The sequence below is a fragment of the Chanodichthys erythropterus genome, chromosome 5 (genome assembly GCF_024489055.1).
Source record: "Chanodichthys erythropterus isolate Z2021 chromosome 5, ASM2448905v1, whole genome shotgun sequence".
Taxonomy (NCBI): domain Eukaryota; kingdom Metazoa; phylum Chordata; class Actinopteri; order Cypriniformes; family Xenocyprididae; genus Chanodichthys; species Chanodichthys erythropterus.
This window is the reverse complement of record NC_090225.1, coordinates 35617879-35640470: the sequence shown is the minus strand read 5'-3', so window position 1 is coordinate 35640470 and position 22592 is coordinate 35617879. Positions and strand designations below refer to the sequence as shown.

Sequence of the window (22592 nt, the reverse complement as noted above, 5' to 3'; positions counted from 1 at the left end):
TTTAATGCACCCACGCCAACCCAGACCTACGTAAGCTAGTTCATCTTGCATTTCATAAAATTGAGTGGTGACAAACATGATAAAACCTATAGAATGCAGTTAGAATGCCCCTAAAATTCAAGATATTAAGGGCAAAAATGCCCCTGCATGAGTTTTTGTCTCATATTTATATAATGATATAGTTAATCAATCTATACGAGTAACACAAATAATGAGTGCAATATCGCACGAGTGCAATTTTTATCCCGAATAGCACAAGTGCAAATGTGATTGTGATTTTATACAGCAGTTCAATAAATAAGGAGTTAATATTGGTGTTATATTTTAGACACAGTATTGTATGCTTTTGGTCAGTTTTGCCAACAAAAGCCAGAGCAGAACTGTTGCGCATCTCCGAACAACACGCAGTGGTGCTTCTTTTCTGAGTGAATCCGCTTTTTGAGTGAATCAATCGGGTGAACCAATGGTTCAATGGCCTATTCATAAAGAGAGCCATTCACTCAATTCCTGAATGAATAAGCTGTTTGAACTAATCGAATGAATGATTGACTCAATTTAGACATTTACCGCCACCTACTGGCAGTTTTAGTTTCTTATTTAGAGTATGATTTTATTAAAAAACAAACAAAAAAAAAAAACCCATATGCCCCCGGTTTCACAGTCAAGGATTAAGATAGTCCTAGACTAAAATGCATGTTTGAGCTGTTTTAACTGAAAGTAACTTGCACTGACATATCTTAAAAAATGTCAAGAGCCGTTGTTTTGTCTCAAAATGCACACCAGTAATGTTTTTTTCTAGGGTATGTTTATAAAAGCTACTTAAATACCTTAATTGAAATAAAGCCTAATCCTGGCTTAGCTTAAACCCTGTCTGTGAAACCGGGCCTAAAGGTATAGTTCACCCAAAAATGAAAATGCTGCCATTTACTTACCCTCATGGCCGTTGAAGCCTAAAAGTTTGTGTAATAAATTTTGTTGAATCAAGTAATTTTTTTTTTTTTTTATGTCACTTTTTGTAATGTCTATTTGATGCTTTTCTCATTTAACACAATAATGACTTTAAATAATCTTTTGGGGGTAATTTAATCTGATTAATTTGTGATTAATTAGATTACAACATTGTGTAATTAATTAGATTAAAAAAAAATCTTTGTTATGTTATGTTATGTTATGTTATGTTATGTTATGTTATGTTATGTTATGTTATGGGGATGTGTGTTTATATTATTATATAAATTATATTATATAATATAATATTATATTATATTATATTATATTATATTATATTATATTATATTATATTATATTATATTATATTATATTATATTATATTATAAATTGATAAACAATGATACTCAGTAAAATTAAGGCTGTGTTTTGATGAAATAATCCTGTGCCAAATTATCTAATAATTCTTCTTTCCTCTTTCCCTGCACTTCCTGTCGCTGCATGTGGACTCTGCACTCAGATTCAAAGAGTAAGTTCAAATTCTTCTTTTTGATGAATTATTTGCCGGAGACTGTGTGCTTTCGTACCTCGTTATTCGGTTCAGTCCTTTAAAAAGGGAACATATGAGCAAAGTTCATGAATTGAGATGAGGAGCAAAGGACATACTCACTCTAGCCCTCTCTGATTCCAGCGCAATAGCAATGCCTTTGAAAATGAACAAAAGTGACTGGTTTCATGACCTCACAGAGTACAAAGTGAGCCAAGTTGAGTTCCCTCCTAATAAAACACCTCATCTCACTGTGAAAGGTGCTGAATAACCCATGATATTTTGCATTGCATGAATAAAAAGTGCTGGAACAGATCAAATGAGAGTTGTCGGAGCTCCAGACCTCATATCCTCCAATAATAGAGCTGAAATGAGCCTTTTGAAAGAAAGAAACTCACTCTTTTGGGGGTGCTTTACAGGAGGCAGGCCGAGTGTGCCAAAACCGCCCGTATCCAGATGTCACTTCCTACCGCCAAATCAACAGGAGGTGTGGCTCCAACCAATCTCTACGAGGAGCTGGGAGATGGCGGCATGTAAGTCACCTGTCCTAAATAATACCTTCAACCTTCAGAAGAGACAGCAGAGAGATGATTAACAAGATTTGTTTGTGCTTATGAATATTTACAGAAAAGGAGAAAGCACACGTTCTGGGTGAGTGTGTCTGTAGGAAAATCAAGAATAGTTCACCCCAAAAATTACATTTCTGTCATAATTTCTGTCATCATTCCAATCCTGTATGATTTTCTTTGTTGGTACACCACAGAAATATTTTGGACCAAAACAGGATCATAAAAGTAGTCCATAGTAGAAAAATTAGTCAAATTTAAGCCAGTCTGCTGCATTTCATTGACTCATAAATACACGAAAGACCCAATGACATTTAAGGTCACTGGCATCAGACTCAGTCTGGATATGTACGATTTTTGTCACCCTCTATAATTCATATGGACAAAAGCTGCATGAACATTCTGATACATTTATTTTTGCATAGAAGAAAGAAAGTCACTTAGGTTTTGAACTGCATGAGAGTGTGTAAATGATAGAATGACAGAATATTAATATTTGGGTGAACTATTCCTTTAGTGCACTGACCCGATTCTTCATTTGCAAAAGAAATGAGTTTTTCCTTATGAAGTCTTGACATTCTCCAAAGGGAGGTTTCTTTTTGACATCACGAAGGTAATTGTTTCTTTGGTAAATTAGCTGTGCTTTTGGCTTTAATATTAAGTCCATCCATGGAGATGTGCTTACTGGACGCTTTCGTTTAATGCAGCAGGAGTCCATTGCCAAGCTAAAGGCTGTTGTGAGTGGAATGAAATGTTAATAGATTAAAAGATTATAGCCGCAGTACAGCATCTGCGTCCCTCAGGTAAAGCCTTTTAAAGTGCTTTTGATTTAATGCAATCAAAACAAATGCAGCTGCTAACACAAATAGACAGCGAAAAAGACGTGGTTTTGTATTGAATTCATTAGAATAGATGCTGAACAGCAGTTTAATACTATCAACAGAAAAGAACAGGACATCAGGACAGGATTTGTTTGCTTGTTTATCTGGGCAAACAGTTTGTTCTTTTGTTGGAAATGAATAAAAACATAGCCTGTCAGCAACCTTACAAAACCATTTTTAAGGATTCTCTCTGTGACCCTCACACATACATATATATCAGTGGCATGCAGCAGTGTTAATTTCGTTAACGAAAACTATGACGAAAAATGTTTGTTGACAACCTTTTTTTCCATGACTAAGACGAGACGATGAGAGACGACACCAATGTCATTTAACGATAACGTGACTAAAACTACACGTGCAATATCGTTGACGAAAAAGACGAAACTGAAATGTGGCTAAAAGACTAAACTTTACCAAAAGGAGACAATAAAGGAGACAAAACATTACAGACTGTCTTTACGTGCGGTTGCCAGATTTCCCTAATTCAAACCCCTTCTCAGAGCTTTTCTGTTAAAAGAACACAATTTACTTAATCTTTGTTATCTGGCAACCCCGCACACGAACCCTCTCTACACTGAGGAAGAAGCGCGGATGATCTGAAAACACAAGTAAGCTGGAGTTCAGCGCTCTTCATTTGAGATTTTCTACTTTAATTAAAGTGTCTATATTGCGCTGCTCGTTTACTGACTAAATCTGGGACCAAAGTGCAGGCTGATATCCAGCAGTGGTTCTCAAACTGACGTGAAAAGTGCCATTCATTTTATTATACTCCACCTTAAAGGTGCCCTAGATTATGTTTTTAAAAGATGTAATATAAGTCTAAGGTGTCCCCTGAATGTGTCTTTGAAGTTTCAGATCAAAATACCCCATAGATTTTTTTTTATTAATTTTTTTAACTGCCTATTTTGGGGCATCATTATAAACGCGCCGATTTTATGCTGCGGCCCCTTTAAATCCCGTGGTCCACGCCCACAGAGCTTGCGCTTGCTTTAAACAGTCCCTAAACAAAGTTTACACAGCTAATATAACCCTCAAAATGGATCTTTACAAAGTGTTCGTCGTGCATGAGGCATGCATGCGTCGGATTATGTGAGTATTGTATACTGTTATATTGTTTACTTCTGATTTTGAATGAGTTTGATGGTGCTCCGTGGCTAACGGCTAATGCTACACTGCTGGAGAGATTTATAAAGAATGAAGTTGTGTTTATGAATTATACAGACTGCAAGTGTTTAAAAATGAAAATAGCGACGGCTCTTGTCTCCGTGAATACAGTAAGAAACGATGGTAACTTTAACCACATTTAACAGTACATTAGCAACATGCTAACAAAACATTTAGAAAGACTAGTTATTATTGCTCCTTCTGCCATTTTTCACTATTGTTCTTGCTTGCTTACCTAGTCTTATGATTCAGCTCTGCACATCCAGACGTTAATACTGGCTGCCCTTGTGCAATGACTTTTATAATATTGGAAATGTGGGCTGGCATATGCAAATATTGGGGGCGTACACCCCGACTGTTACATAACAGTCGGTGTTATGTTGAGATTCGCCTGTTCTTCGGAGGTCATTTAAACAAATGAGATTTATATAAAAAGGAGGAAACAATGGAGTTTGAGACTCATGCTGCGTCCGAAATCGCATACTACATGAGTAGGTACTACATTTGAATTTGAACGTACTTCCCGACCGTTAAAACAGTACGTTCTATATAGTATGAATGGGGGGGAAATCATAACTAAAGCTATTTTCATACTATTTTCATTTTCTCCATAGGGAAATTTACTTACTTTTTATGAAAACTAAATTGTTCAAGACAGTCCTACTCTATGTAACTGTCAGAGGATGTTAATCGATAGTCGGTGCATTTGTTAAAGTTAAAATTATTTGCATAATTTCAACTTATTTTTTTAAAGAATACTGATATTTTTATATATTATAGCCTACTTATATTTATTATAATTACATTTGACTTTTTATTTATAATAGACTGCTAATACTAATTATATTATATTTATCTTTAATTATTAATTTAGAAAGTACTTTTGACATACATTTAAATTGACACCATGGTGTTTATTTGTCATGTCTGATTTAGATCTATGTCTAAACTGATACGTTTATAGGTGAAGTATGTAGTTTCTGTGACAGTAGCGGCACCTATAGCGGACTTACAAAAATACAGCATATTTTGCAAACGCAACTTTCGCATGTCGCGCCTCCGTCGACTCAAACATCACTTACAGATGCTTTTGAAGGCACGTCTCAACAGGCAAATGTAGGCTACTCTCAATAAAAGTTCCATCATATTAGAAATAATTTTTGCTGTTTTGCTATTTGTCATGAGCAAGCAACTGAGTAAACTCGAGAACTGGAGCGCCTCGCTTATTAGCTATAAACCCATTCAACGGAACTGCATCAGCCACATATGCCTATATAATAAACAAAATAAATAATATTTTCATTATCATGACACTCTATCTTCTGATACATACTATATGTGTCTTGACAGACATTAAAAAATACTGTTATTTTAGTATCGTTGAGAAAAATTAATAAGATTAAAATATTTTGAATTAATTATTAGGTTTATTATTTTAATTTCAGTTAAAGTTGTAGTAATTTTTATTTAATTTTATTAGTTATTGTTTTTTATGTCCATATACTGTTTGTCCATTTTTATTAGTTTTAGTTTTTGTAATTTAGTACATTGTTAAACTAAATGTAAATTATAAACTTTACTTTTGCAACTAGCTGAAATAAAATAATATATTTTATTTTAGTTTAGTTAATGGTAATTTTATTTCAAGTAACAAAAAATGTTTTTATGGTTTAGTTTTTGTTAACCATGTTGCAAAGATAATGCAAAAATATATGAATAAATAAAAAATAGACATTATGGTAATAATAGCGAAAATATTTAAAAATCATAATAATAATGATCCTAAAATAGGTGTCATTTTCTTGATTTAATTTTATCTTTCAATTGATTTTGGGGTGAAATGTGATCTGGACATATTTTCTTTACATTGCCACTTAAAATGATTTACATGTATCATAATGCACTTTTACTTTACATGTGTAATGAATGGTTGAATGGATGAGTGGTTGCATTTCCTCTCTATTTACCTTTTACTTGTGTCTCTCAGGCCCCTTTACATCTGATACTGACATGCATTCCATATCCAGAGAATATCTGGATATTATTTAGCTGGATTGCTTTTATTCCTTGCACTCTTGTTCATTTCCAGTGCAAATAATTATACTGTATGTAAATAACAAAAATGCATTTACATTTACACCTTTGTGGAACATGATTTTATGTGCGTTTACATCAAGCTTTTAATGTGGTCAAGTTTCTGTTTCTGATTCAGTCAGAGAAAATGCATTTTAATGCCAAATATGAACAGGACCTGTCTGTTGTCATCATTGTCATCATATCCCTCTTCCTACTTACTATTTTTCCTCTCATGTTTCATTCATTCATTCTCATCTTCTCTCTGTATTTTCCAGGCTTGGACTACAGTGAGTAACATGAAATATGCTGTTCTTTCTTACACGCTGCTATCAGTGTATATTTTAAAATCCCTCTTGACTCACATTTGTGGTTTGTAGTTTCTAGTCCCTGTGTAGCTGCTCTTGTAGTTTTCTTTACCATTTCAACAGTTTTGTCTCGATTTATTTCAAATTGTATATTGAAAAGAACATTTTGATACTATTTACATTTAAAAAGGGAAAGAAATATTATTTAATGATGACAAAAATGCACAGATCCATGTGTAGCTCTGTAGCAGATTAAAGCTTGAGTAGTTTAGCTAGATAAAGCCTTCCCCTAGGGCTATAGTGGTTCCTCGCAGTTCTCTCCACAAAGCAAAGAAAAGCACTTCTCGTCCTTCACTTTGAGACTCGCCGTTGTAACATGTCATCTTGATTGATGTTTGAACAAAGATTATCTGCACTTATAGAAAGTTTGCACTGGTTTATGAGTGCTGGTATATGATCTTTGAAGGCAGGGTTTACTGTTCACGGAAGACAAGTGTGAGTTAGTTTTCGAGTCAGTAGCTAAACATTTAATATTTGACGACTGTTTTATGATTGAAATATTCAGTGACTGACAGTAATATCCAGTGATGCAAACTACTCAAAATGTTGCTATTTTGAATTGAAAACATAATAATATAATAATATAATATGATGTAATGTAATTCATAACTAAATGTGACAGGACAAGAAACATTTTGCGTTTTTGACATATCAGACATACACATAAGAGTGAATATTTTTTATTATTTACAAATAGTTTAAATTGATTACTTAACTACAATAGACTTGCAACTTTTACCGTTCTTATTTCTTTTTTTGTTATTCCCTTAAATCCCTTTTAATCTTTTCCTTATTTGATTCCTTTAAATAAATAAAAAAATGACCTAATAACAAAAAAATCATGGTCCCCACCAATGTTTAAGACATGGTTACGGCCTTGGTCTCAGATGACAATGTATGGAGAAACAATATGACAGCTTTTGTTTAGTTTTTGTTTTGCAGGTAGAGTACAACAGGGCTAAAGGCACATCTGAAAGGCCCCAATATACTCCCGTAGGGGTAAAAAAGAAGTTGGAAATACCTTTGCAGTGATATACTGTTAACGAACATCCTGACATAGCCCACACTGTTGGGAGCAACAGTTAGGTGAATATGTAAATATGTGCTGCACGCTTTCCTCTCAATAACAAAATGACAAAAATGACAGCAGTGAGAAAACAGCAGTTAAGAAAGCATCTGATCACAGTGATGTGGATATGTTTGCACCAGCTCTGGAATACGGCAAGCAGCTTTATAGTGTTAAACTCTTTCAGAGACATTGACACTATTTTAGAATTACAACTTCGATTTCTACTATAAAATGGCTCTGCAGTGTATTCATGTTTTTTATTCGCAAACATCTGACCTCAACGGACTGAACAGAAGAAATAAAGATTACATAGTTTACTAATACTCTACTGAGAGTTACTTGACAGTGACATGTAGTTGCAAAGTAACTTATAGGCTGTATATATATATATATATATATATATATATATATATATATATATATATATATATATATATATATATATATATATATATATATATATATATATATATATATATATATATATATATATTGAATATAACCATGGCGTCAATAAATGCCAGCCAGCTATTTATCACATTAGTTAGGCCGTGTGTCCACCAAAGCGTGTTTCCCAGCTGCTAGCGTACTTTTTCAATTGTTTTCAATGGGAATGCCGCGGTTTTTAAACGCCAGGAGAGCAACGAGGCGCTGAGCGTCTTTTTCACGCTCAAGCGCTGAGAGCTTGGCATTTTTTACTGGTCGCCTCGAGTTGAAGAATGTTCAACTTTGAGTAAAACGCTGGGCTCATCACTGCCACTTTTTAGCTAGCCGTCCAATCAGAGTGAAGGAGGGGCGGGACATATACTACACCGACCAACTGTCACAACATTCTTGAAACAAAATGAATGAGAAATTAATATTGCTGGTCTCCAAACATACATAGCAAGTAATTCCACATTGTGTCAACATTTTTAGTCTGAAACAAATTACCTGCAAAATCAGTTATAAGTAACAGTGCCGCAGATATTCTGTATCATAGCAACAAAGCGTCTCAACGAAAAAAAAAAACGCTGCACTGTAGAAGCGCTCTCAAGCGCTCACAGATAGGCGTTTTAAGCAGAGCGCCTAGCGTTTTCAGCTGGTTAAAAACGCTTTGGTGGACACACGGCCTTACTGTACTTTTCCCTCAACAAGTTATTTTCCCTCAAAATGCAATACTTTTACATATTATCCAGTTATTGAAAAACTGTTGATGTAATTACTTTGAAGGAAATTGAAAATCATTAACAAGACATTTGTCTCAAAATATATTTCATAATTTTAAATATTCTTATGTGCCACATAAATCAATAACATTTTTAAAACATTTATTAGATATAATAAAATATATATAAATATAATTTATAAATGTTAGGCCCCGTCCACTCGGAGATGCGTTTCTGTGAAACAGCACAAATGTTTTTATCGGATAGGCGTTTCGTCCACACGGATCCGGCGTTTTCAGACGGTAAAACCTCTAATTTTTGAAACCGGGTCCCAGAGTGGATAAATTTGATTTGAAGCCGTCTTTGCGTTATCGTGTGGACGGGGCAATCCGTATATTTTCTGAAACGATGATGTCATCACCCCACGTGTCGACCCTAGTCAGACGCGCTAACACCACAAAACAGCACCAACAACAGCAATAGCAGACTCTTCATGCTTGTGTTCGTGCTGCAGAAGCCACTGAGCCAAAATAAAGCATTATTTCAACAACACTGTACTGTTCGTTCAAACCGCCGGCGGGAGGGTCAAAGAAAATGGCTAGTTGTGGCAACCAATCGGAATCCTCTCAAGCGAGGACCTCTACATTCCGATTGGTTGCCGCTGAACCGCGTCATAGCTCATTACCATAAAGTTGACTTGATTTCAACTCTCCTCAACACTCTCACCGTCATAGACACTCTTGCCAGAGGCCCGGAGCTCGCCGCCGGCTCTCATTGAAAATGAATGACTTCCTGTCACTTTGACGCTCTCGCCGCTGGCGGTGTGAACACATAGTAAGCTTTGCTATAGTTTGTATTCAGCGCGCAAGGTTTATGCGCATGCTCCAAGTCTCCTTCGCTGCTTTAAGTGCATTTCTGTGACAGAATTACAGCGCCACATAATGGTCTGGCATGTATACTACATCATTTTGAGCCGTTTCACTGGTTTCGTGTGGACGCAGATATTTCTTGATACGGCGCCGTGTGGACGGGATTTTTTTTTTTAGAACGAGAAAAAACAAAAAAAGATCAGATTGGGGTAAGCTCCGGCTTCATGTGGACGGGGCCTTAGATCAGCTTAGCACAGAATAACTTGCATCAAGGATCAGACAAATTTCCAGATGCATAGTGAACCACGGATGTGGTTTAGGAGAAAATGTCTTTAGCCCCATTGTACCCTATGATTATCGGCAAAAAGAACCGTAACTGTGTTTTAAACATCATTTCCTACAAAGGTTCGTAAAATGGATTTAATCATCATTAAAATCCAGGAATTTGACTCATTGATTGACCTATTAATGCATTTTATTGGCTTGTAAGTGAATGTTTATCATTACAAATGAATTGTGTAATTTATGTGCAGAAGTGATTTTCTATGGCACTTTTCCAAGTAGGAAGTTGTAAATTCTTACTATACGAATCGAACACAAATGTCTCCTGATCTTTTAGTTAGACTATTTGTCTCAAAACTCATAAATGAGAGTATTTGATTCAGCTTATTTAAAGCTAAATGTAATCTCGTGAGCAAATTTGTTTGGCAAAACTCTTTGAAAGTCCATTAAAGTGAAGGATTGTTGTATAGTGGGTCATTAGCTGTCCTATCCTGCCATGGGTGTTCTCTTCCCTCAATTCCTTCCTCTGTCTCTTTCCACACATTTCAATCTTCTCTCCTCTCCTTTCATTTTCTCTCATGGGCTGCAGAAGGCGCAGAAAATCTGTAATCGAGGAGGTGGATCGACAGAGTCTCATAAGAACCTTAGCCTCTCGGGCAATTGCAGCTCATAAACTGTACGGAAATGGAAAGTTGCACAAGCTGCCCAAATCAGAGAGCACAGTCACCTTCCTCTCAGATGAACGGCCTCTCACCACCCAAAATCCGCTTTACCAGGATGGAGTGTCCAGCAGTCCGGAGCCCAACTCGGAGGTGCACGGGGTTGGTGGATTTTCAGAAAGTGACTGTCCATCTTCAACAAGCCCTTGCAGCCAGATGACTTCTTGGTCCTTGCCGTCCCGTATTCGAGGGCGAGGGCTTTATGATGCTCTGCGCCGGCAGGCTCTCTGGGACCCCGCCGAATGGGAGGAGCAAGAACTGAAGGTGGGGCTTAAGGACAGCAGGGAAGAACTTGATGCAGATCTAGATCAGAATGGTCATTGCACAGAAACGAAGCTGTCAGTCAGAGAACAGGCCAGACAGTTTGAGCAGCAAGCTTTAGCCGAACGGACAACCAGACAGAGCCGGGACTCTTATGCATCTCTGGATCCAGACGACCCGCTACTAACCGCCATCATGCTGTCATCCAGTCCAATTTCTGTCGGCAAGGACATCCCACCCTGCATTATCATCACCGGAGGTGACGGCGAGACTCCTCCCCCACCCATGGCTCAGCGGCCGACTCCGCCCGTCCTGAGGAAGTTCAGCTCCAGCATCTCCAATTACATGACGGTGGAGCCTTGTGAAATCACATTGGAATTCATATCAGACTCTCCGGACAGCTCACCACCACCTCTGCCTGTCCAACCCCGTTCTTTTCTTTCTCCTCCACCTGTGCAACAGAACTTCACTCCACCACCAACCCCATCTCCCATTCAGTCTCCTGAACTCCCAGTTCAGTCTCCGACTCCTACACCGAAACTAAGAGGGATCCTCAAGAGCATGACCAGATCCACCGGCAGCCTTGATGTGAAAGATGACTGCAGTTGCGAAGGAGGAAGTAAAAACTCCTCGGCTGTCATGCTAAAAGAACAAGTATCTAAACAGGACCAAATAGGCACCAGCCAATCAGACTCTTCTACCCAGCCCTCAAACTAACCAATCCCAGAGGAATGAGAGACGCCGCCCACCTCAGCCCCTTCATATCAAAGAACTCTGGAACTCTTTTCATATCTTCTTTCTTAAACCTCCTCCAACTGTTTCATCATTTACTTTTTCATGCATTATTTCTAGGGCACTTTACTTTAAGAGCACTTTATAATTTTCACTTCAAAGAAGGTTGTAAGCGTATAGTTTCAATGTGTTTAAAAGGTGTTTTGTTTCCTCAGTGCAGAAAAACGTACATTTTACTGTTTTTATATGTTAGAAAATCAACAGTCCTAAGAGGATGCAAGTCGTTTTTTAAACTTCAAGTACTTCATAGTGTGTTCACTTGTGCATTTCTGTCAATCAAATAGAACACAACCAAGAAAGGGAGTGAAATAATTTTGATTTAAAATATTAATTCTTATATGATATTCATTTTTTGGAGACCCTATAGGTCGTTTTTTCAAGCACCTTATTACGACATATATTTATGTTTTAAAGTCATGCGCCATCTAGCTGGCGTAAAAATAATGACAGTGCCGTGTTACGTCTGTCGTCATAAAATGACGTATGACCGTCGTTACCAAACAAAATGCGTGTTCATTTGCAAAGTGGGGACTTTTTACACTGTCCCTTAACTGCCATTTGTCCTATTTCCATTTAGCAAAACAATTTTTTTTTTTTTATTAACGACTACACCTACCCCATCCCTAAACCTACCCTTAGTGATTTATAGTGCATAGACACTTTATGAGCACGTATGTTCCCTGGGATCGAACCCACAATTGCATGATCACATGATTGCATATTGTTGTATATTGCAATGCTCTACCAATTGAGCTACGCGAAACCAGAAATATGACACAGATAAAATACAATGCATTAAAATTAAAGTGTCCTGTTGTTGATTGGGGCGCAATTTTAGTAAACTCTCCTATAGGTCATATTTCAGGGAAGTGACAAACAACCTATATAGGCGTATTGGTTGGAGGACATGTTGATTTTTTGACAATGAAATCCTACATGTAAGCAAATAGAAATATTTTTGTAAGAACAACTAAAAAATATAAAATTTTATAAGAACAAACTGTACAGCACATATTTTACATTTACTCACAAAGGAATTTGCAGTAATGTATTACTATCAGAGGAGAGAATGTGTGTTCATGCAGAAAATTCTACCTTTAAGCAGTTTTTGTTTATTAATATTTGTAATTTACTGATTTGAAGCGGTTGTTTTTCATTTTGTTTTGATAAAATGAAAAACTATATGTGCAATTAAACAGACTACCCTTTAAGTATACATTAAATTGATCAAAAGAGACAGTTAAGTATTTTTTACATTTAACTTTTTTTAGCATAAAAAGTATAGCATGCATTAATTTGCCTGTTTTTATAGCCATCAGTTTGTACATTTTTAAGAAGAGCATTAAGTGAAATAATGTTTTTTTTTTTCCAATAGAATATATGAAGCAATAGTTTTTTTTATTAAATGAATCTAATATTTGAACTGACCATCACTGTTTATGAATATTTAATGTTTAACTGGTAACGTGCTTCCTTGCAGGCGGATGCTAGAGAGAAGCTGTTATCATGATCATGTGACCTTGAGAGGAGTGACAGAGATTGTGATCAAATTTGATGAGGGTGGACTTATAATTAAAGATCACATTTTAGTTAATCAATTTAGTTTAATCAGGGAAAAAAAGAATGAGAATGAATTGAATCATATTATCTATTAGCCTGCGCTGCCGTGAGGTCAATGGAAGAAGGTCACTTCAGAGAAAGAGCAAGTTATTACATTTTGATTAAAGTTTAGGAAAATACAATTTATTTGGAATAATGACCACTGGTGAATCATTCACAATAAAACCATTACGAAAGTAAACAGAATTGATTTTAAAGGTTAGAAATAAGTCATTCTTTTTATATATATATATATATATATATATATATATATATATATATATATATATATATATATATATAAAAAAATAAATGTGGTACCCCAACACTGTTTATTTACAGTATCTCTCTCTGTTTTTCACTCTCACTAACCCTTTTTAAAAGCTGTCAAGAGTGCCAGACTTCCTGAAGCTCTCCTGTTTTGGTTCAGTCCTGCAGATGTTTTTGCCCTTTCAGAAACTCAAGCAGTCAAGACTCACATAGAGATTAAACAATACAGCTAATCGTTTACGTGGCGCATGGCAGGGGAACGTTCACTCTGCCGTTCCCCGCTGAATTCACCCCATCAGGTGCACAGTCAATGTCTCTCCATTCAGACAGACTGCTCCTACAATATCTCTGCATGGGTCTGCAGATGGCGTCTCCCTCATCCATATCGAAAAATCTGTTTTAAATCTGTCATCCCCATAATCCCCATAAGCAAATGCAGACAGATTTACTAATGTCTCATCTTCAGTTCTGATGTTTTAGTGCACCTCTGAAGTACACAAAAATCGTGTTTGCAAACAGTGTTTTATAACAAGTAGTTAAAAAAATGAATTAGGACAGAAAATATGATCAAAGGTTACAAATTTTGGTTTATGTGTTCTGACTCTGAGGCAGATGATTTATGTGCGAGTTGAATGGATGTTGTGTGTATATCAGGGCTTATATGTAGGTCCAGGAAAGCACTCTATATTTCACATGACCCGCTCAGCAGGATGAAAGCACAGTCTGTGAGGTCTAGAGAAATTTAATTAATCGATCGATGAGTCTGCCGTTGACATCACTAACCCTAATTCTCTCTTTTCTCTCCTGTGTTCATGTCTTTCTCACTTTCTCCATTCATGCCTGCTTCATCACACGAAATAAAACCTCTCTTGCTTTATTAAAAAACAAGTGTCTTTTAAAAAAGGATCTTACTATGTTTCTTTTTACATGAGAATTTTTAATAGTAAATCATATAATGATATTGTTATTATATAAAGTATTTGTGTGTCTGTCTGTGTGTGTGTGTGTGTGTGTGTGTGTCACAGATCACAGCACATCCCAATTCTTGCATTCTGTGTCCTTTCTAGATGGTCCATTAAAGGTAGCCTGGCATAATGGTCTTCACAAAAACACAAGTGTGTTATTTGCATTCTTAGAATTGAGAAACAACCTTTTTCTTCCTGAGGGACATTGAGAGAGATGTCACTTTCCTCCCACACACACACACACACACACACACACACATTAGACGTCACTTTCCTCCCACACACACACACACACACAAACATACACATCCCACATCACTCATCTGTCACTCTCATTCATTAGGTGTGAGAGAGATGTGTTTGTCTGACAGGGATATTTCATAATTTATTCAGGTAATGCACACTCTCTGACACCACTTTGTGTCCGCTCATGCATGTAGCTATGCATGCAGTTATATGCCCTCAAAATTCAAGATACATGGGCATTTTTTGCCCCGACAAGTTTTTGTCATTATATCATATTATAAGATGTAGTTTTTTTACAATATCACACGAGCAAAAAAGCCGTTTTCCCCAAATCAGCACAGATGCAATGTTCAAATGTTTGTTAAATGACAATATGAGTTACATTTTAGACACAGTATTGTTAATATTGTTTTTTCCCTTTATTTCGCCAGAACAGCGCCCCCGTGCAACAGAAATGTTTTTGTTATACTGACTGAATCCACGTTTAGAACGAATGAATCATTTGAACACATCGGTTCGGTTGCCTCACTCACTCATTAAGACAGTGACTTGCTGCCACCTACTGGCAGTTTAGTTTAGTTTCATATTTGAGGGACATTTTAATTAAAAAGTTAAAATTAGAAAAAAATTATTTACATGTTTAAATAGTGAATTAAATTTATGTAGACAAATTGTAAATGCTGTGTAAATATATTAATGCCACTTCTCATTCTGTGTTACCTCTGTATTGCAAAGATGGATTTTGTTGATAATGATTTAATTTGATTGGAAACAGCCATAATGTATAGGCTATTATGCTAGTATTCATTTTTATTTCTTCAGGTCTTAAAAAACCTTAAATTTGACTTTAAAAAATGTGCAGCAATCCTGAAAGACAAAAACTAATTAAACAAAGTAAAAATTATTTAGACTGATAAATTTTCCCCCAAGGATTCTATAAATATCGCGATATATCGATCTAATAAAAATGTAATATCGTGACAGCTAGGGGTGTAAAGGTATATCGCAGTACGATATTTTGCGATGCAAAAATTTTACGATATGCATCATAGAGTGATGGCGATACTTATACGATATGAGGGCTTTTTTTTTTTTTTGACAGACAGACCTATTCAGCTGTTAATTTGAATAGGCTACAGAAGGTTTTTATTAAACCTTGAAATGTGATCTTGTATGTACAATAAGGAAAATTATTGAAATTTGTTAATGTTAATTTCAGTTTCATTTTCAGTTTCATTCGTGATGCGTATCGTATCGCGAACTCTGTATCGGGATACGTACCATATCGTGAGCTGAGCATATCTTTACACCCCTAGTGACAGCCCTACCGCCGAGTGAACAGACTTTCCTTGAAATGGACTTCAAGGAGACAAAAGGAGCCTAGTCTTTGAAAAAAAAAACAACAAACATGATTTTCTCAGCTTTTTGTTTAAAATGTTATTTTTTGTTGTTGTTTTTGTTGTTTTGTTGTTGTCTGTCTTCTGTTCTGGGGGCCATGAAATATGTATGATAATTATCTGGTGGTGGCTGGCAACATTTTAGAAGAATGCTGGCGGTGAACGAGTTAAGAATATGTCCGATGACTTTTTATTTTATTAATATCATTATTTTTAGTTTAGTTTAGTTTTTGTAAGATTCACCCTAGTTTTGAGGGTGTTCCCAAGAGGGGGTTTCTTCAGATTCACTTCCAGCTACAGTTTTGTTTCCGAAGCAAACACACACATACTCAGAGCAACATGCTGTTCATTTGTCACAGTTTTAATCACTTAGTGGGTTTCACGCTTTGGCCCTTGAGAGAGCCCTCAAATGTAACTTTCCTGGAAATTTTGTTTGTGCATATAGGCTGTGAGTAAGAGTGTGTGTGCATGTGTTGGTTTACTATTCATCAGAAAATGACGAATTTCAAAAATAAGATTAACGTGTTTGTGAAGTCTTCAGTGTAGGTAAAATTGCTTGTGTCAGGACTATCTGCGCCATTTCCCTGAGTGCATTTTTATCTTTCGAGTGCTTTCCCATTTAAACATGGTGTTTTCATTCTGGTCCAGTGATAAGAGAGTGTTGAAATGCTTTCTGTATGATAAAAGTGAGTCAGACTCCACAAAAACAAGTCTGAAATCACTTAGCTAGTCAACAGATGTCACATTTCCAGCTACAAGCCATTCTTTCTAACACCTCTGTTTCTTTCTGCAGGCGTGGCTTTGGCAGAGAGGTAAGTTCTTTAATTATTCATATCATTCAAACTATTAATATCACTCATTAAGAGTTATGAATTTGAACAAATCCCTAGTATTAAATGATTCCTGCATGAATATAAATAATACCTCATCACTGCAACATCATGGTGACTTGCAAGCACCTCTTACTGTACGTTTTCCTCAAGCCCATGTAAAAATCAAGTTCTACTTATAGTTGATTTAATTTATGGGGTTTTTCTTTAATAAGTCGAAGCTAAGAGTGCCTTGTTCCCTTGTCACTTCAGACCGCCAATAGTGCATTGAGAGAGACTTTCACTAGAATCTCAATGAGATGAAGGGAGCAATAGAAACTTTGCCATTAAACTTACATTTACACCCCACTAAGAAGTGTAAATTGAAGAGTCTCGTCTAATCTTAGTTCTGGCTGCACACACATTTTGCAGCAAGAACACGTCACATCAGTGTCTGAGTTGCCAAGTTAATGCATATAGACTGAGAATGCATGCTGTCAAACACAACCTTTTCTGACCTTTCATGCACTTTAGCTCTTAAAGTTTGGTGGTCTTCTCAAGATGGAACATTTTCCCTCATCTACATCTCTGTCATTATCTTTCTCACCAGGAGCTCGTTTTTTTTCACCCCTCGCCCTCTTTCCTGTTTTTAATGCACATCTTTTTGCTGTCATGTTCTTCATCTGATCATTCATTTTAAATGTATGCAGCAACATCTTCTCTTGCTATTCTCTTTGTCTTTGTCTTTTATTCTGTGCTGCCTCTCATGTATTCTCTCTTGGTGTCAAATCTTTTTTCTCCCCTCGATCTCTTTGTGACTGTGCCAGCAGCAGCAGCAGCTGTTGAGACCCTCTCTGCTCCGGCCTGAGGTAGCATCTGTTTTTCTGCATGCCTTTCCTTAGTTTTCCTTCTTGTGTCTTGACAAAGGTAACACTTTATTTCAATGGTCCCCTATAGACATTTTGTTGACTATAAGTAACCTTGCAACTATATGTCAACTAACTGTCATTAGAGTATTAGAATGTCTGCTTAATATCTGCTAACACTTTATTTTGATGATCCCCAACAGATATTCCACTGATTGACTAGAAGTAACTTTGCAACTACGTCAACTTATTCTACTAACCCGAAACCCTTATTCTACTAAATCTCTATGGTGTATCGTCATTAAAATACAATAATAATATTAAACAAAAAAAAGTTACATTTTAGTATTATCATATGACTTCCCCTCTAGCCAATAAAATCTGAGTGCCATGTGCTTGACATTTTTGGCAACAAGGAAGTGAGAGACATGAGCACATGTTAGTTCACAAGTTTATTTTGCTTGTTTTAAGCAAAAACTCACTTAATTTTGACTTATTTTTTTCTGAAAACAAGACATTTGTTTGTGTGTGTGTTATGCATAAATGAAAGTCCTTGTAGGGGATACATATTTTCCATATAGCTGCACTATTGTTCAGTTCTGGCAGGCAATATGATAGCCTTTTGAGAGTAGATGAAGAGGGTAAATGAAGAATATAATCATAGATTGTTGTGGAAGTCAGGCATTTGGGTGCTAGTTTGGAAGATGTGATCCAAACTACAACCAGAGGTCAGGAAAGATGCCACTGCCTATTGGCCTCACTACACTGACAAGCAGGGATGCTCCAGAAATGATGACTAAACAGGTCAAGATTGAGTTACATGTAGAAAGTGTGAGATACACTAAAACAAAAATTGATTTTCACTTGTGCTACAATCACTGATTTGGAATTCCAAGAAAGAAACAATGTTAAAGATTTTTTGAAACACTAAGAAATGGGGCCCTATCATACAACCGGCGCAATGTGGTGCCAGACACGACGCAAGTGTTTTTTGCTAGTTTCAGCCTGACACAGTTATCATTTTCATGGGCGTGCTGGTCTGAAAATGAGGTGTGTTCAGGCACATTGTTGGTGCAACTGAAATAGACTGCGCCATTGACCAATTGAATCGTTCTAAAGTCAAAGGCGCAATATTTGTTTTGTTAAAGAGCGCGTTAGTAATATGCACCTATATGCAGGTGCACAACACACGTACACTCTGCTTATTACACATAGGGAAGCGCAGCAGTACACAAACATGTCAAATATAAAAAATAAAAGGATTACAATATAAAAGATTATTATTGTGTGCATAAAGATAAAAATGCTTTGGTAGAATCCGGCTTGTCTCGTAGATGGTCTGCTTGTGCACTTTAACCTTGCGCATGAGCAGATCTGGTGTGAGCGCAACTGGCTTTTAAGGGGAATGGGAGATGAGACTCTGATTGGTTTATTGCACGTTACGCCCAAAACACACACATTACTCATTAAGAGAATAGGGACAACCCTTTTAGACAATGCACCAGGCACACCCACCATTTTTCCCATCCTTAAACTAGCAAAAGTGGATTTGGACACGCCATAAGTGCACTTGCGCCATGCACTTTAGACCATGTGCTTAGATCGTTAAAATAGGGCCCATGATTTCACTACTTTCCAGGGAGTAAAATTGCATCTGAATTTGTGTAAAGTTTTTGACATTTTCACATGTGAGTTATAGAAGTTAATAGTGATTTTCTTTATTTCTTTCTTTCTTTCTTTCTTTCTTTCTTTCTTTCTTTCTTTCTTTCTTTCTTTCTTTCTTTCTTTCTTTCTTTCTTTCTTTCTTTCTTTCTTTCTTTCTTTCTCTCTTTCTTTCTTTCTTTCTTTCTTTCTTTTTGAAACATTTAAGACCTTTTCACTACTTTTCTAACAAGGTCAGATGTAGAAAACTAATTTTGGAAAATGATTTTATCCTTAAATAGGTGTAAAATATAAAGTAATTATTTTTTTTCTAACTGTGATTTCATAATTAGTCCCATAGAGGGCTAACCCTACCCCTAACAGTCTACTAATACTCATCTAATACTCCAATGAGAGTTAGTTGACATGTAGGTTATAGTCAATAGGAATGTCTAAAAGGGAAATAAAGTTTAATAGAAAATCTTGACGTATCTTCTTATCATTTGTCAAGATTACTGCAGATTTTTTTTTGTTATATATTGCTTATTAAAGCTCATTAGTTTGAGGTCAGTATGGTATACACCAAGGAACCAAATTCAAATTAATGCAAAAGCAAAAGCAAATTCATGGGGTCTTCAGCTTCAGCAAGTAATCATCTTTAAAGGGGCATATCAGCCCAAAATGAAAATGCTGTCATCATTTATTCACACTCATGTTCATTCCTTTGTGTGAGAAACAGGCCAAAATCTAATATTCATTATTTGGTAAAAATCATGAGGGTGAGTAAATTATGACAGAACTATCCCTTTACAATACAAGATTCTTTCTTATTTTGTATATGAATGTCTAACATTTACACTACCATTGAAAAAGAAAGAAAAGAAAAGAAGCAAGGATCTATTAAATTGATCAAAAGTTACACTAAATATTTTAATATTGTTAGAAAAATTAATTATATTTCAAATAATTACTGTCCTTTTAAACTTTCTAGTTATCCTTAAAAAAAAATAATCAACAAAAATATTAAAGGTGCCCTACAATCAGAATTTGAATTTACCTTGGCATAGTTGAATAACAAGAGTTCAGTACATGGAAAATACATACAGTGAGTTTCAAACTCCATTGTTTCCTCCTTCTTATGTAAATCTCAGTTGTTTAAAAGACTTCCGGAAAACACTCGGATCTCAACATAACACCGACTGTTACATAACAGTCGTTGCTATTTTCATTTTTAAACACGTGCAGTCTGTATAATTCATAAACACAACTTCATTCTTTATAAATCTCTCCAACAGTGTAGAATTAGACGTTAGCCACAGAACATAACCTCAAACTCACACAAAATCAAACGTAACCATCAAAATAAATACTTTACTCACATAATTTGAAGCATGCATACAGCATGCATGACGAACATCTTGTAAAGATCCATTTGAGGGTTATATTAGCTGTGTGAACTTTGTTTATGCAATGTATAGTCGAGAGCTCGTGGGGCAGAGGGAACGCATCTCTTAAAGGGGCCGTGCTGAAAAAAATCAGTGCATAGTTATTGATGCCCCAAAATAGGCAGTTAAAAAAATGTATTAAAAAAAATCTATGGGGTATTTTGAGCTGAAACTTCACAGACACATTCAGGGGACACCTAGGACTTATATTACATCTTGTAAAAAAACAATCTAGGGCACCTTTAAGCAGAACAACTGTTTTCAACATTGATAATAATAATAATAAAAAAGGAAAGGTTCCTGAGCACCCAATCAGCATTTTAGAATTATTTCTAAAGGATCATGTGACACTGAAGACTGCAGTAATGATGGAAATTGGTATGAGCAAAACTTAACAAAACTACCATAAACTTTGTACCAGTAGTGTAGCTAGACTTTCATTTGCATTCCCTGATAAAATTAAGTTATAGTAATGAGTGAACAAACACTCAGAAATGTTATTGACTAGATAGTAAATTGTGCACCAAACCCAGACTAATTTTTGTAGCCTGTGTGAAGATGAAGTCTGACATCTGTCTTTATGTTTGTATTTTAGGCTCTCTCCATGGAATCAGGTATCGATCCTGGGCAGGATTATTATTCTCAAGACTACTATAGCTATGATCAAGGGTGAGTTTTACAGCATATACAAGGCTAATGTGTATTTGTTACAGACTAAGTTTGTGTATTTCATGTGTTTACTTACCTCTCTTGAAGATGAAGTATGTCATTTCTGCCCCTTTTCTCTCTGTCTGTCTCCTGTGTCTTTCGGTTTTCCCTCATCTTTGATCACTTCTTCAGTATTTATATTCTTTCTCCATTCCAATTTCCACAATCATTTTGATGCTAACGAAACACCTGAGCCCAAAAAGATCCAACTAGAAAAACAGAGAAAGACTCTCCATGTGATTTCAGGCTAAAAGGCTAAGATGCCTGTAGTGAGTGCAATACAATAACTGAGCATCTTGTGTCTGCAAACAGGAGGAGACAGCAGAAAAGGGAGAAAGAGGTGTAAACACTCTCAAATTGCCACACACTGTACCATTCGGAACAGAATGCTGTTGCAAATGTTCAAATGTTGAACTGCATGGTTTAACATCAAACCTTCTGAGGAGATGCTGGAAGCTTTAATTAGATTAATGTACCCTCACCTCCACACAGCCAGCTTTAGCTAAGCTCAGTGGATTCATTAAGATGTGAGGTGCATGTTTTTAAGTAAGACTTTCAGACCTGAGTTCAGACTCAAGTGTAACGGCATCCTCTATTACGTTCAGTTGAGTCATTCGAATTTTCTAGCAAGAGGAGCAGCAGATGGTCTTAAGGCCTCTATAGTGCTCTGAGCGTTAGCTTTGAGCTCCACAGAACAGATGATTTACTTTAACATCAAGATCAAGACATCAAGATCCCTAATGATAGAGGACTAGGACTATTAATTAACATTTTAAAATGAACAGTTCCAGTCCAGGATGTTGAATGGCCAATCCACCATTCCAGCCATTCTAAAACACACATTATAGAAAAAGATATAATGCAAAACACCTGTTCATCTAGCTATTAATCTTAGCACAAGGTAAGTTTACATATCAGGGACTGTATCTCCTCAAACAATGGATGGCATTTAATGG

General features: G+C 36.1%; 1 protein-coding gene across 1 annotated transcript in view; it reads left to right on the top strand.

The window, feature by feature from the left end:
• pcdh15a (protocadherin-related 15a) overlaps positions 1-22592 on the top strand; it is a 280344-nt gene that overhangs the window by 252991 nt on the left and 4761 nt on the right. The window contains exons 31-35 of the mRNA XM_067385538.1: positions 1469-1477; positions 1915-2028; positions 2123-2146; positions 16961-16979; positions 21524-21597. Coding sequence (XP_067241639.1) covers positions 1469-1477; positions 1915-2028; positions 2123-2146; positions 16961-16979; positions 21524-21597 — 240 coding nt within the window. The remainder of the gene's footprint in view (positions 1-1468; positions 1478-1914; positions 2029-2122; positions 2147-16960; positions 16980-21523; positions 21598-22592) is intronic.